This window comes from Humulus lupulus, chromosome 8, assembly GCF_963169125.1.
Source record: "Humulus lupulus chromosome 8, drHumLupu1.1, whole genome shotgun sequence".
In the NCBI taxonomy this organism is placed as follows: domain Eukaryota; kingdom Viridiplantae; phylum Streptophyta; class Magnoliopsida; order Rosales; family Cannabaceae; genus Humulus; species Humulus lupulus.
Window position 1 is genome coordinate 27,722,636 of NC_084800.1, and position 15,727 is coordinate 27,738,362.

Genomic DNA, 15,727 nt, shown 5'->3' on the forward strand with positions numbered 1-15,727 from the left:
CGACTCACCCCGAGTCGGAATCTCAATCCCGTTGTGACTCTCTGGCTAGCCGCTCCCCAGGACTGTCTCAGATCGTGCTGCGCAGACATATCACATATATATAACATTTATCACATTTATGCCCCTAATATCCAGACGGGGCCCACATGCACATTTAACTCAACTAAACATGCATCACTATCATATATACACATAAATCCACATATTAGCATATTAAATCATTTATTGCCCTCCAAGCACACTAATCATGGCCCTAAGCCCGATTAGCAAATTCGGGTCGTTACAGTGGAACTGAGCTAGGAGTTGAGGTCCGGACCGATCGGCTGAACTGCTGATCGGCCCTAGGAAGTTCTTCAAATACATTTTCCTGGTGGTGCGACGAAGGAATAGAATTCGATGTCAAGGTTCTGGCCGACGACTGGGCCTGGACCGGTTACCTTGGCGGGACTTATGAGTCCTACCATGCCTCTTTCCGATGTTAGCGTCGGTTGTAAGAAGGGGTAATCGGGCCAACACCTCTTCGATCTGCTTGTTTGCTTTTGCCAGCTAACTCCTCAACTGTGCATTTTCCATTTCTACCGCCGTGTAGAAATCAGGGTTCGGATTGGGTGGCCGGGGAGCCAAACTTCCAGTGTCTTCTTGGCCCATTGGTTGTTTTCCCGGTCTCCGCTGAACCTCAGGGTTTTGCTCATCGAACATGGCGGCATGGTGGGCCTCATGCCCATCCCGTTGATCCGCTTCGTTATCATTCCTTGAGCGAGTAACCACCATGGTTGGGTCTTTTACAATAGCATCAATCTAATAGCTCTCAATGAAAGCACCAAACTGTTGACGCGGTTCTTCGGCAACAGATAATTATATGAATAAAGAGACGGATTAGTGCTAAATGATGAACCGTAATATGTAAATATTTATGTGCCAAACTGGCGAGAGTAGCTTAGAGGAAATGTAATAACTCGTTTCTTTTTAGGTGGTTCAAAGGTTAAAATCTCTCTAGTCCACCAGTCAATATTATTGATATATCTCTGGTAATTCTCACAGGATGTTTCTTTACAAATTAGAAGCCAACCCTTCGCAACACCCAGGGTCTCCATATTTATAGGGAGAGGGCACCTGGGTGTTGGAAAAGAGGGTCATCCCATGACCTTCTTACCCATCATGTCACTTCTGTGACAATTATGATTAATTCCTAAAACCTGACAATGAAGTGTTGTTTAATCAATAGGTAAGGGAGATAATGGGCCGCATGGCCCAAACTAGTTGTGGGGTGCCTGAACACGCACGTTTATGCTGCGTGTCCGAGATTTCAGGAATGGATCAGACACGTGATGTCTGATATGTGCACATTTACATTACGTGGTTGACTTTATAAAGGGTCGGAGGTGTAAGCTCCAGGTCGTACCCCGAGCTTGATGTAGTCCCAGCTCGCGACGTTCCCACTAATGTCCTGATACCTTCGTGTATTCTCATTGAGCCTTTGGCTACCTCGAGCTAAAGAGGTAGAGACTCGTAACAACAGCTCCGGGTAGGTGGGTTCCACGTGTCAGATAGGATTATCCCTTTTTTCAGCTCGCTAACAGCCAATGGATGTTTAGGGCGTACAACATCCAACAGAGTCGAGCTGGCACCACACTTGACCATGGGTGAGGACTCACACACTTGACCACCACACGCGCGCGCTGCCGCTGCCGACCGAGCCGAGCTGGCTGGTGGGTGGTGTGGTGTGGTGTTGTATTTTTAATTTTTAATTTTTGTCAACAAAGGTTACTAAACATTTATTATTTTATTAATTAAATTAATCTTAAAACGTTTTTAGACGTTTTGGGGGGTTTCTTCTGTGTATAAGTTAGATCAAACATTTTTTGAAAGGGGGAGTCTTTTTTCCTTCTTAGTTCTACGAATTTTCTCAGAGCATTTTTATAAGGGTGTACAAGAACGATCTTCTCGGTGCAGGGAGGAATCGTACAGAGGCTGTTTTTATCTTGGGGACGGCGTGGTTGATAGACTGTCGTGCACACTTAGGGTAGAGTTGCGAAACGTCTTAAAGAGAGCGACCTCGTCCGCGACTCAGCCAGAAAAATTGATAAGTAATTTCATTCCAATTTTATTTTCTAGTGAGGAATATCAATTATTACAAAGTACATGTGCACAGGTATATGCATTGGGCTGTTGGCGTTAGTCGTGGTGATTTCTTGGATCTACTGGGGTTCAAACAAACGAAAACTCATCGAACTTAGAGAGAAATTCTTTCAACAAAATGGTGGGTTACTATTACAACAACAACTCTCTCACAATAAATCAGCTCATTCCAAGGATACAACCAAAATTTTCACAGCAGAAGAGCTGAGAAAGGCCACTAATAACTACGATGAAAGAAGGGTACTTGGGCATGGAGGTTATGGAACAGTTTACAAAGGAATACTTCCAAATAACAAGGCGGTGGCTATCAAGAAGTCTAAAATTGGTGATCAAAGTCAAATTGAGCAATTTATTAACGAGTTCATTGTGCTTTCTCAAATAAATCATCGAAATGTGGTCAAGTTGCTAGGTTGTTGTTTGGAAACAGAAGTTCCTTTATTAGTTTACGAGTTTATTCCAAATGGAACCCTTTCAGAGCACATTCATGATACAACACAATATCCCTCACTCTCTTGGAAAATGCGTCTCAAAATAGCAACAGAAACTGCTGAGGTTATTTCATATTTACACTCTTCAACATCTATACCAATCATGCATAGAGATATTAAGACTGCTAATATTCTATTGGACTATAATTACACAGCAAAAGTTGCTGATTTCGGTGCTTCGAGATTGGTTCCTCTTGATCAAACTCAGTTGACCACTTTAGTGCAAGGAACATTGGGATATTTGGATCCGGAATATTTGCATACTAGTCAACTAACAGAAAAGAGTGATGTTTATAGTTTTGGAGTTGTGTTAGCGGAACTATTAACCGGTCAAAAGGCACTTTCTTTTTTTAGGCGAGAAGGTGATCGAAATCTAGCTCTGTACTTCGTTTCTGCTATGAAAGATAACAATTTATTCCAGGAAATTCTGGACTCCCAATTGGTTGATGAGGCAGATGTTGAAGAGTTGAATGTGGTTGCCAATCTAGCAAAACGTTGCTTGAAGGTGAAAGGAGAGGAAAGGCCCACTATGAAGGAAGTTGCAAGTGAGTTGGAAGGACTACTTAAACACAAGGGGATACATCCATGGGAGCATATAGATTCTGAAGAGAGTGAGCGCTTACTCAAGGCTACTTCATCAAATATTTATATGGGTAAGGATATCGATGGCGATTATTCTAGTTGTAGCAATACAACTTCTGGGGTTGATAGCATGAATATTGAAAATTTAAAGCTAAATGAACGTGTAGGGGAAATATTTATTAAATCTCTACAATCTTGAAAGAACAATTGAGTCAAAACTCCTACCAAACATACTTAATTATATTTTTCCCCCTAAATATTTAATTGTAAGGAAAAAATAATGTCTTGTGCTAACATTCGATTTTGACCAATTTTTACTTGAAATAATTAGGAAATCTATATTCAAATGTCTATTTCCCAGGAAGCTCTTTTATTTCATATATTTGGTAAAATTTTAGAAATCATAATATATATATATATAAACATATAAAATACCAATTCCACAATCTTAATTTATAAGGCTGGTCATTCCCTCCTTGACCTTAAAATTTTTTTCTCTTCCCTTCTATTTGACTGTGTATTAAAATAAAGGACAAATATCAAGGTAGTTTTCTTTTTTTTTTTCCTTTCAAAAATTCAAAATTGGCACTGTACCAAGTTGCCAAAATCATTAATATCCCAAAAACATGCTGGAATTTGATTTGATTACAAAGAAAATAAGTGCTGCACATTATCAAAACTTCTATAAGTAAATATCGATTGTAATTGTATATATATAAGAAAGTTTTAAAAAAATTGGCCTTCAATACAAGAGTCATCTAAATCCTAATAACTCCTCACTTCTCACTTTCTTATTTAGTAAGCATTGTAGTTATATATATTCCCCTACGGCGACCATATTTATTAAATTTTGACTAACAAAAAGGAAAAAAGCTATTGCTCAATTTTAAACTAATAATCATACACTATACCACACACAGGGATCATTTGTGTACTAAAGGAAATACATATATTAAAATATCGGATACATATGAAGATACGAATGTTAAATAATTTTGAACGTGATCTCTTACTTTGGACTCAATATATAAAATAATTATTAAAATCTTTACATTAAGGAAAAATCTAGAATAATTATTGATTCTTTGGTTATGGGACTACAAAAAATGGGGGCTATACCGACAACAAAATTGTTGGCAGAAGCCAGGATGTTGTCTGTAGATGCTATACCGAGAACATATTGTCGGTAAAAAGTTCTTAGTAGAGCCTCGTTGGTAGACACCAACTTCTACCGAGAACATTAAATGTGTTATCGGTATAGCCTATACCAAGCACAACTGTTGTCGGTGGAAATCTGCCTAATTTTGTCATCTAATAGGGCTATAACGAGAACAATGTCGTTGCTATAGCGTGAACCGAGATTTTTTTTAATGGCACGTTACGTATTTATTTATTTATTGATTAATTTAATTTGAATTAAAACTAAAATAATAGATAAAATTAAAATACTTATAGTAAACATTTAAATAAAAACACAAGAGAACGTCTGCTCAATCCAAATAAAGAGTTGTCCTAAAGATGAAAATATAATAGTCTATAAAAACAAAACTCATACATAAGTCCTCCTTCTGACTCGGTCCTCCAACATAGGGATCATCAGGTGGTGGTGGGGCACATTGGGGTGATACAACGAGTCGGTATGTGCTCCTCTTATTTTCGAAGACGCTCTCTCATCTCAACAATCTCTTCAACTCTAGATTGTAGTTGAGGATTAGTAGTAAATGGAGCTTGGTCCCTTATGGTAAGGATACGACCGTATCCTTTTTGGTGGCCAAGTCGTTTTCCGAAGACGGTTTGTACCAAGGACAAGTTGTCATCTTCAGGTGCACTCGAAACCGGTGTGGAACTCTCAGTCTCAGTTGACTTGTCTACTGTGTGTCGCGATATGCACACAATTATTCCTATGATACAATATATAATGTAATTGTGTAGTGTAAATAAACAATTAAAATTTTGAAAAATATTTAAAAAAACTTAACATACCAAGGTTTTCTCAGCTGATACTTTCACCCACCCTATGCTTACTATGTGGTGAGTATCCATCCGGGATCGGTGCAAGTTTCCCAGTCTCTAAATTGCGCTACCACATACATACTCTGAAAAAAAAAAATTAAACGTAAATAAGAAAAACAAACTCTGCAAAAAGTTAGTGTTAGTAATATATTAAATTAAGACTAATGACTATCTTTTTCGCTATCAACGTTTATAAAAGAGATTAAAGAAATAGATATATGAGCATAGGTTTTTACGTAGTTCAGGTTATAAAGTCCACTAGTCTTTTGTATTAGGGAGATTGCAAGCTTGTGGTTGCAAGCTTCTACAGTATCTTCTCAGACAGCGTTTAGATTGCTCTAAGTACAAGTATTTCTCTCAACAAAAAAAATCTAAACCCCTTACAATGAGGTTCCCAGCCATATTTATAGGGGTTAAGGACATTAATATTAATAATAAACCATTAATACACATTCTTCTTCTAAATGGGGAATTAATACACTTCAATGCATTGGACCGCATTGAATAAAGGCCACGACCCAAGCAATATTTGTGGGGCCCACTGTAGAAAGGTAATCACTTTACTGAGAACATGCCCCTGGGACTGTCAAGACATATTGTACGTACTTCCGTGTCAGGTGGCGTAGTGGGAGTACAATTGTCGAGTCATACCATCGGCAATGCTGCAGGTAGATCGCCCAAAAAGGTTGTTAGGTCTTCCTGAGGCAGCCAATCCGCATTATTGGCTGACATTTGGCCTATCTCTAAGATTCCGAAAAATAATATAGAGAGAAGTGGGTCCCACCACTTAAATGAAAAAAATATTATTTTTTTTCAATTTTTTTAATTTTTTCTCTTTACATTTACTCCACACAATTTTTTTTTTCATTTACTCCACACATTTTTTTTTTGTTGCAGTGTAGGATTATAAACATATGTATGTACACCAAGAGATTCAGCATGAGGCCTTATAGGGGGCAGCTGATCCTTTATTATTATTTTTTTATTTTTTTGTATAATATTTTATATTGAGAATATGATCATTTGGTATATTATGTTTTATCGAAATATATACTTGGTACTTTATGTTTTTAATAATGCTCATTAAGTACCTTGTAATTTAAAAATTGTGTATATTTGGTACCCTAAACTCAAATTTAAACAATAAAATTTTATCAATTTAACCAAAATGCTATCAATTATATGTAATTAAATAATTAAATTTAAAACTCATATAATTGATGATAGTTTTGTCATATTGATAAAATTTAAGTTCAGGGTACCAAATATGTATGATTTTAAATTACAAAGTATCAAATAAATATTATTGAAAACATAGGATACCAAATATTTATTTCGATGAAATATAGAGTACCAAATAATTATTTACCATTTATATTCATATTCATGCATATAAGACTGGTAACATCTGGTAAGGTCTGTTCATGTTTAGTTTTGCCGAGGGCTGGTGAAATCTTATAAGATCTGGTTAGATATGTTCATGCTTAGTTTTGCCAAAGTCTGGTAAGGTGCATCGATTTTATTTTTGGCTGCAATTAGAAAAAATGCAGAAAATTCTGGATCTATTATAATCTTCAACAAAATCCAAAAACAAACGGACAAATAACTAAATGTATATTCAAAATGCATTATTAAGTGGAAAAAAAATTAACACCCACCACAATATATATATATATATACAAAATCTACTTACCCATTGGTTTTGGGGGATTTGGTGGAGAACAAGCTTGGGCATGGTGGAGTGTGTGCATCAGGGCCGGCAATGGGTGGTGGTAGATTGAGAGAGGAGTGAGAGAGAAGAGAGATAAGATAGAAGAAAGAAAGAAAGAGAAAGAGGAAGGAGGGGTATTTTAGGAAGCCCGAATAAAAATGAACATATGTTTGTAATTTCCTAAGTAAGAGGTATTTTTGTTGTTGTAAGAGTTTACATTATGCCTATAATAGGGAGTCTCTCAATCGTAATTGGTTACAATAATGACACAATTTTGCATAATTCGAATAAAAAATTTAAGATATAAAATTCAAAAAATCTATTATTCACCAAAGAAAAAAGAATATGTAATATTATGTGTTATTTTATTAGAAGTGTTTTAAGTCGAGCAGTCTATTGGATCGGAGGGAGCTTCAAAAGCTCGCGGCAGAGAAATATTACAGCAAACAAAATATCAATAACTTTAGCTAGGTTTTCCCATTGTCATAAAGATGCTATTTAAAGTAGCCCAAATCGATAATGTTTAACAAAGTACAAAAAATAATTAAAAGCTGAAACGACCATATTCTTGCAGAAAACAACAAAATATAATAAAGGCAAAGTGCTAAATATAATTAAGGCAATTAAAAGGGAATAAACGTAGTGTCCTGCATCACATACCTATTTTTATTTTTGTGTAAAGATTATCCATAAATTTATATATAATGAGTTAAAAAATTATTTTTAGATTAGCAAAATAGATTATCACTACAAAACAAGTTAACAAGAAATCTGTTGAAATTTTTGCAAATTGGAATAATCTTTCAACTTTATGATCATTTGCTCAAATTGGAACAAACAACAATATTTAATGAAAGAAATAAAAACCCTCCTAGCCCCAAAAGCCTAAATCCAGGAATACACTGTAGTAGTAGTAGTAGTTATATGTTCGTATACAAAAAGAAAAAAGAACTATATATACATATTAAATAAAACTTAGTATAATTATAAGTACGTCTTAAATCTAAATAGGAAAAAAGTGTTATTTTGAGACGCATTTCCTGGAAAGTGAGGAGTATTTGTGTTGTATTATATGCTCTAAAAGGGTTCCACATTTGGAATAAACTAGTAAACTAATAATAAGGGACTTCTATTTCCAAACAAAAACCTAGCAACTTGATGGGTGATTTGAGAAAGCATAATGTCCTCATTAATAAATTACTCAATTTGTCTTTAATCTCCAATTTTAGACTTCTTGATAGCCGCCCACCTTGTCATCTGAGAGTACTATTCTTTTTCTTTTTCTTTTTTTTTTTTAAAAAAAAACTTTTTTCCTATCTATATTAATTCGGAAAAGTCATCACAAATTACATCAAAGTGAATATTTTGACGTGTGAACCTAGCTATGTAGCTATAACACTTGATAAAAATCTAATCGTCGGACCCAAATTAGATTTTGACTCGTACAATAATTTTTTAATTTTTTTTTAGTAAATTTCGATTATTAATTTGAACTTATAAATTAATGTATATTTTAGCAAAAATTACAGCCAGCTAGCAAGATGGGATGTACATATGAAAAATATATAGTTGATAAGTTATATATATATATGCTAATTAAGTGTATAAGTTTCTAGTGACCAGATTATATTTGAGTTTTATATAATATCAATCTTATCTAAGAAAAACAAAATTCCTATAATTGTACTTGTGTTAATTTGTAACTAATTGTATTTACAAATATGTTTAATTAATGATATGTTAATGTCTCAATTGAAGAAGGTGGATAAGGATGACCCGCAACAAATATATGGGAGAGAGAGACTTGTCCATATGTGATCAAAGCTCATCCACGCAGATGCATGCATATATGTAGTCCTCATAAAAAGTATCTTGGAATTAGCCATTTGAAATTTCTAATAAAAATTATTCTAACACTTGATATGACTTTATCTCACAAAATAGCAATGTGATCCGTTGTTATCAGTTCTAAATACAAGTTATTCCTAATCTCAAAAAAAAAAAATTAATAATAATACAAGCTATTCCCTTGCTCCTTTTTGAGAGAATTAATTGAATCCACGACTATATGGTGCACTAGCCAGATGCATCTTCCATGTAGTGTTCTACGACATGTGTTTCTTGTGTTCTTCTTTCACACTATCTATCTAAGATTTTACAGTATATATAATATATATTGATTTATAATGTATAGATAATTGTGTATTCTCATAAAAAAAAATTGTGGATGAGCCTAACCCACAACTTTCGTTTTTGGTCTTTGGTTTAATTAGCTGAATCTTCACGATGGAGTCTAATGACTAACTACACGACCTCATATTTTATCTTGTCTTCTTTAGCTGACTCTTCACGTGTCTATTCACCCAAGACTATATATGTATGTATATATATATATAATAATGTAAATTATATATATAACAGTGTATTCTTTTTTTGTAATACCGGTGCATCATTTTTCTATTTTCGGTACCTGGATAGATATAATCCCAAAAAAACTTATATGACGGTGTACATTGTAGGTATTTAGAATATCTTGCAAATTTTCAAGAAATTATGAATAGTTTACGAAGGCGAAAACAAAGTTCAAACTGTCAAATTTTACACGCGTAGACAAAAAAACAGGTAGCGTGCAACAGACAGTTTAGACCATGTTTCGGTACCATAATTTATTCAGAATTTCTTGAAAATTTGTAGGATGTTCTAGATACCTATAATGTACACCATCATACGAAAAAAATTGGGAATATAACTATTCAGGTGCTGAAATAGAAAAAAGAGATACGTTGTAGTCATTCCCTATATATATATATTTATATATTACTGAAAGAATGACGGAAGAAAAAAAAGACCAATTTACAATATTAAAAGGAAAAAATTAGCATACGTCTTTGTTTAAAAAAAAAAGGACATCCCAACTCTTCTATTTTTTCTTGAGTGTTCAATCTCTTATGGCGTCCACACTTGGTAGGAGGTGTTAGTATATGTTAAATTAAGTAATTTTAAATTCATATATATTAAGTGGTAAAAATTAATAACGTAATCAATGTATAATGTAAATGTATAATGTAATACCTCGTTCACAATCAGCTAAGATATATGATGGTCCACGTGGAGGATCGCATCCTCCCCCATCACTCCCATGAGATCAAGCAATATCTAAAAAATATAGATATTAAAATTACATTTATGCTAAATATAAATAAATATGCAACTTAATAACTATGATAATCATTTAATGTAAAACATAATTACTTCAACATAACATTACATTTAATAATATTACCACTTATAATTTTCACTATCACCATCAGTTTCTATATGTTCATCTTCCTCTTCATCATCTTCTTTTATGAACTCATATTCCTCTTCTTTTTCTTATTCTTCATCTTCCTCCTCCTCCTCAATTGTAATATATTATCTATCTCAACAAACTCTAATGGAGCCATCATATGTTGAAAGCTTATTTAATTTGTGGCAACGGACCAAGATATCAACGAATAATTTGAAATCAGCCGAACTAGTGTCATGCATAACGCTGACTTCTACATCCTTAGTTGTTCTTCAACTAATGGGATGTCCCACACATTTCTGTGATGCACTTCTTGGACGACTTTCCAATGATGAAATTTATTTTTAAGGTCATAAATTTAGAAAACTTGGTTAGCCTGAGTTGCTAGGATGAATTTATCATCTTTGGAACACCTCCGAACTAGTGTTAATACACAAGTTATGTTTTGCTCAGACTTTAATTCTGAAGGCTGATTAGTGTCAAACTATTTGCACTTAAATAATACAACAGAACAACCAAAAAGATATGACATCACTAAAATTTCTTTCAACTGGCCGTAATAAGTATTATTTTCAACTCCCGCTATAGAGACCCCACTATTTTGAGTTTTGCGATTCTTGTCCTTGTCATAATACAAAACCCTAATTCCATTTACAACACAGGGTACGAAGCAACGAGATTAGAAGATTTGTTTGCTAAAGAGAATAACTCTTCATGTTCTTCTGAAGAATCTGTTTGTCGAAGATGATAAATCTTATTATAAAACGAAGTAGGAAATTCATCTCTATGTAATTGGTCTGAGTTTTCAATACCTCTACAATGAAGAATTTCCACATGCTCTCTACAACGAACAAAAACAATTCATTTAAGAGTTACTAATAAAACATTAATAAATGAACATATATGGTGTACAAAATTATCACAGTTTTCCTACCAATTAGAGGACGGTTAGAAAATTTTATTGGAAGTAGTCAACAAAAATAGTTGACTACGTACGTACAGGTAAATTGTCCAATTATGATATACAATATTTTATGCATTTGACTCGCACAATTAAGTTTCTTGGAAATGAAATAACGTCAAAAAACACCTACTTATCTATACACATATGTAGTTTCCGGCACGCGGTTTTTGTTTTAATACCTTATTTTTCAATGCATGCAATTATATTAATTTATCTATGAAGATCGTGCATATAATTTTTTTAGCAAATTGGTTCTATGGTTATATATCATTTTAGTTCCTTGATTTATGCAAAATATCATATATGCCTCTCTATTTTTATAAATGCTAAAATGGTACTTTTTGTTTTGTTATTCATACCAAAATAGTATTTTTGGTCAAATTATTTTTTCAAAGATACTATTACCCATCACTTATATATATTTTTTATAATTATTTTAACAAATTAAATAAATTTAAATAATAATAAAACTTAGAATAATTTATATACTTAAATAAATAATAATAGTTTATTTTAAATAATAATAAAATGTAATACTTGATTTTATTAATATTCTCTTACATAGTAAAAGAATTACTGGAAAAGATAGGAGTTGGATAGGAAAATTATTTGTATAGTTTTTGCTCTGTTTGTTTGTTTCTGGTTTGGCTATCCTTTTGGGAGAGTTGTTTGATGTAATCTTGTTTTGATATATGGAAATTTTTTACTTACCAAAAAAAAAAATGCTTTATTTTATTTATTTTATTCTCTTTTTTTTTTAAGTTTATATGTTTTTATAAATAAAGTTAAGTATTATTAATTTATTATCGAATAAAAAATATAATTTTAATTATAAAATAAATTATATAAGTGAGGATAAAAGTGTATTTGACTAAAATAAATATCTAGGTATCATTCTAGTATGAACAATAATATAAAGGATACCATTTTGTATTTTCGAAAACTGGAAGGGATATATCGTATTTTGTATAAACGGGTGAAACATATATGGTATTATTTGTATGTTCTATGAAAGATATACAAAATAAACTGTAAAACTTCAGCCATGGCTATACAAAAACTCATAGTCTTATTATTTGGGGTACTATTAATTGTAGCAACAAAGCCAACAAAATCTGAAAAAGCCACTAATAATAATACCATTACTATTCCAGGCTGCCCACAATACTGCGGCTCCGTCAAAATTCCATACCCTTTCGGCACCACCAAAGACTGTTACTACAACACTTCGTTTCGCCTCACATGCAACCAAACTTTCAATCCTCCCAAGCCATTTTTCCATGGCAGCAACGTTACGATCCTCGAAATATTACTCGAACATGGCGAAATACGAGCGGGGAGCTATGTATCCCGCGACTGCTACGACAAGAGCGGTAAACTGATGAGAAACGACAGCATTCAAGTGTCTTATACGATGTCGTTATCTCAGTTTCCGCTTAGTAAGCGAAACAAGTTCGTCGCCGTCGGATGTAACACGCTGGGAGTCGTAGCTGGAGACAGAGGGAGACCCTACGGCACCGGATGTGTTGCGTTGTGTAAAAGCACAAACGACGTCGTTGACGGGTCGTGCGAGGGGATTGGATGTTGTCAGATGGAAATCGCACAAGGTGTTTTGGATTTCGGTACGGGTGTTGGGCCTGTGTTACAGACGCGAAATCACTCTATGGTTCATGACTTCAATCCATGTGGTTATGCTTTCGTAGCCGAAGAAAATAGTTACAACTTCTCGCGGTTGGACCTTGTGAACTTGAAGAATAAAGAAACATCTCCGGTGGTTCTGGATTGGGCTGTTGGGAACTTGACATGTGAACGGGCCAAAGCTAGAAGTAATCTTGGTATGGAATATGCTTGTCGAGCACAAAATAGTCAATGCTTGAATTCAACTAATGGACCTGGTTATCGTTGCAAATGTTTAAAAGGGTTTGAAGGAAATCCTTATCTACTTGATGGTTGCCAAGGTATGTATATGTTAATGTAATAATTTCATTTTTATTTATTTATTGAGTTTTGATGTTCGATGACGATGGTAAAGGATTTTTTATTTATTTATTTTTTTTAGATATAAATGAATGTGTGAGATCAAATCCATGCCATATAAGTTGCCACAACATGATAGGGGGGTTTAAGTGCTCTTGTCGAAAAGGGTTCAGAGGAGATGGGAAGAAAGGTGGAACAGGTTGCACTCGAATTGATTATCTTAATAATTTCCAATTTGTGGCAAAACTTTCTATTGGTTTGGGTAAGCATATTTAGTATCTTTCTTATTGATCAATATGAATATATATTTACTATGATTACATCATCATACTTTAGACATTTAACAACATGAACTTTCAACATTCATACGTGATCATTACTTAAAAATTATAAGCTTTGACTAACACACCTATTTTCTCAGTCTTAAATTAAAATATCATGCATTCACACACATGTCAAATGTGAACATACAGATGCGCACTAAAAGGAGTATGTATTACAATATCGGATATATAGATATTGCAATCAGTGTGATCATAATATTTTAGTTTATCTCTGTAATTAATTGACTCAAATATACAAAATATTTTAACAGATTATTAATATATATATATATATATTAAATACAGGAATTTGCACAGGTTTTCTGATTCTGGTCGTGGGCAGTTCATGGATTTATTGGGGAGCGAAAAAGAGAAGGCTCGTCAAACTAAAATATAAATTCTTTCAACAAAATGGGGGGCTACTATTACGACAACAACTTCAATCTCACCACATAGAGACAGTCCAAATTTATACAGCTGATGAACTAGAGAAGGCCACCCAAAACTATGACCAAAGTAGAGTTATTGGCCAAGGAGGTTATGGAACAGTTTACAAAGGAATACTACCAGGTAACAAAATTGTTGCAATCAAGAAGTCCAAAATCAGTAATACCAGCCAAATTGACCAATTCATTAATGAAGTCATTGTGCTCTCTCAAATTAATCATCGAAATGTGGTCAAACTATTAGGATGCTGTTTGGAGTCAGAAGTTCCTTTGTTGGTTTACGAGTATATTACAAATGGTACTCTTTCTGATCACCTATGTGCTAAGTTAGATCAATATTGTCCACTTTCATGGAAGATGCGTCTTAAGATAGCTACAGAAACTGCTGGTGCAATTGCATATTTTCACTCTTCGATTTCCATGTCAATCATACATAGAGATATCAAAACTGCAAATATTTTATTAGACGACAATTACATAGCCAAGGTTTCTGATTTTGGAGCATCGAGACTAGTTCCTCTTGATCAAACTCAATTAACTACTCTAGTACAAGGCACACTGGGATATTTGGATCCAGAGTACTTTCACACTAGTCAATTGACCGAAAAGAGTGATGTTTATAGTTTTGGAGTGGTCTTGGCAGAACTATTAACGGGAGAAAAGGCACTTTCTTTTGAAAGGCCAGAAAAAGATATGAATCTTGCATTATACTTCATTTCTTCAATGAAAGAGGATCGGTTACTCCAAATTCTCGACAAGAATAATATGACTATCGTTGATGAAGATATTCAAGCAATAAAAGTAGTTGCTAATCTTGCGAAATGGTGTCTAAGAGTAAGGGGTGAGGAAAGGCCTACCATGAAGGAAGTTGCAAGTGAGCTGGAAGGACTTATACATAAGGAAATGCATTCATGGGGACATGCTAATCAAGAAGGTTTGAATCAACACGAGACTGAATACTTGCTTGAATCTTCATATCTTCATGGTCATGGCAGCTGCAACGATACAAATGCTAGGTTTAATAGCATGAACAACGACAACTTGCAGTCATATCGTTGTGGAAGATAATAATTAAAATTACTGTACGATGAACAGTGTTATATATGTTGTAGATTATTAATATTATTTTTATGTAATGATTTTATGTTGATGAATTATTATATGTCTTATTTATATATTTATATATATATATACTAGGTAAAAGTTAACAGCACATTCCCTTTATTTTAAATTAAAGTTGTAAATATTATCTATAAATATATAATAGAATTAATTATAGTTTTATAGTATATATAAGTATTTATATCAATAATTTCTACATATATGACATCTAAACATAATGTTGGCATATATATATATTTACATGACTACATGACATATATATAAAATATAATAATATTTAAAAAGAAATTAATAATAATAGAAATAAAAAAAGGAATAGTGTAGACAATAGTATATATGCATCAACTATTTTTAATTTCTAATATGTCTCACAATGTTCTTAATTAGGTGAATTTGAGGAAGAAAAATAGCTTCAATCGCTTGATAAAAATAAATTATCATACAAATTTATAAGATAAAATAATGATATGTAAGCTTTTATTATTTTTAACTAAATATGATTTAATTATTTAAATTATCATAAAATATCTTAAAAATATCATATTATAATTAATTAATTTTTTTTTTAAGTTTATGTTTGTTCTAATTTTTGAATTAGGTAGTGATAACAAAAGATTATATATTATATGTTTAATTAAATTTTATTTAAGTTATAAAATGTATGATTTTATTA

At 33.1% G+C, this 15,727-nt stretch overlaps 2 protein-coding genes and 1 long non-coding RNA gene across 4 annotated transcripts; 2 read left to right on the forward strand and 1 right to left on the reverse strand.

The window, feature by feature from the left end:
- The first annotated feature begins 2,141 nt into the window (after nucleotides 1–2,141).
- On the forward strand, nucleotides 2,142–3,408 carry LOC133795189 (wall-associated receptor kinase 5-like). The gene has a single exon (XM_062232646.1). The coding sequence runs from the start codon at nucleotides 2,143–2,145 to the stop codon at nucleotides 3,406–3,408; it is 1,266 nt and encodes a 421-aa protein (XP_062088630.1). The 5' UTR covers nucleotide 2,142.
- Nucleotides 3,409–4,694: 1,286 nt separating this feature from the next.
- On the reverse strand, nucleotides 4,695–5,302 carry LOC133796522 (uncharacterized). The gene is made up of 2 exons (XR_009875474.1): nucleotides 5,193–5,302; nucleotides 4,695–5,110 (listed from the first exon to the last, which is right to left on the reverse strand). It is a non-coding gene; the product is annotated as an uncharacterized LOC133796522 (long non-coding RNA).
- Nucleotides 5,303–12,138: 6,836 nt separating this feature from the next.
- Nucleotides 12,139–15,089, forward strand: LOC133796523 (putative wall-associated receptor kinase-like 16). 2 transcript variants are annotated; one of them, XM_062234073.1, is made up of 3 exons: nucleotides 12,140–13,144; nucleotides 13,246–13,425; nucleotides 13,793–15,089. In XM_062234073.1, exons 1-3 carry the CDS (start codon nucleotides 12,232–12,234, stop codon nucleotides 14,998–15,000), a joined length of 2,301 nt encoding a protein of 766 aa, XP_062090057.1. In that variant the 5' UTR covers nucleotides 12,140–12,231; the 3' UTR covers nucleotides 15,001–15,089. The 2 variants fall into 2 exon arrangements, with proteins under 2 accessions (XP_062090058.1, XP_062090057.1); XM_062234074.1 differs by lacking the exon at nucleotides 13,246–13,425 and having other exon boundaries at nucleotides 12,139–13,144.
- Nucleotides 15,090–15,727: the final 638 nt, after the last annotated feature.

Coding starts and splice junctions, on each gene's coding strand:
- LOC133795189 (XM_062232646.1), top strand. CDS start 2,143: ATGTGCACAGGTATATGCATTGGGCTGTTGGCGTTAGTCGTGGTGATT.
- LOC133796523 (XM_062234073.1), top strand. CDS start 12,232: ATGGCTATACAAAAACTCATAGTCTTATTATTTGGGGTACTATTAATT. Junction 13,145..13,245: donor TCTACTTGATGGTTGCCAAG/GTATGTATATGT, acceptor TATTTTTTTTAG/ATATAAATGAATGTGTGAGA. Junction 13,426..13,792: donor AAAACTTTCTATTGGTTTGG/GTAAGCATATTT, acceptor TATTAAATACAG/GAATTTGCACAGGTTTTCTG.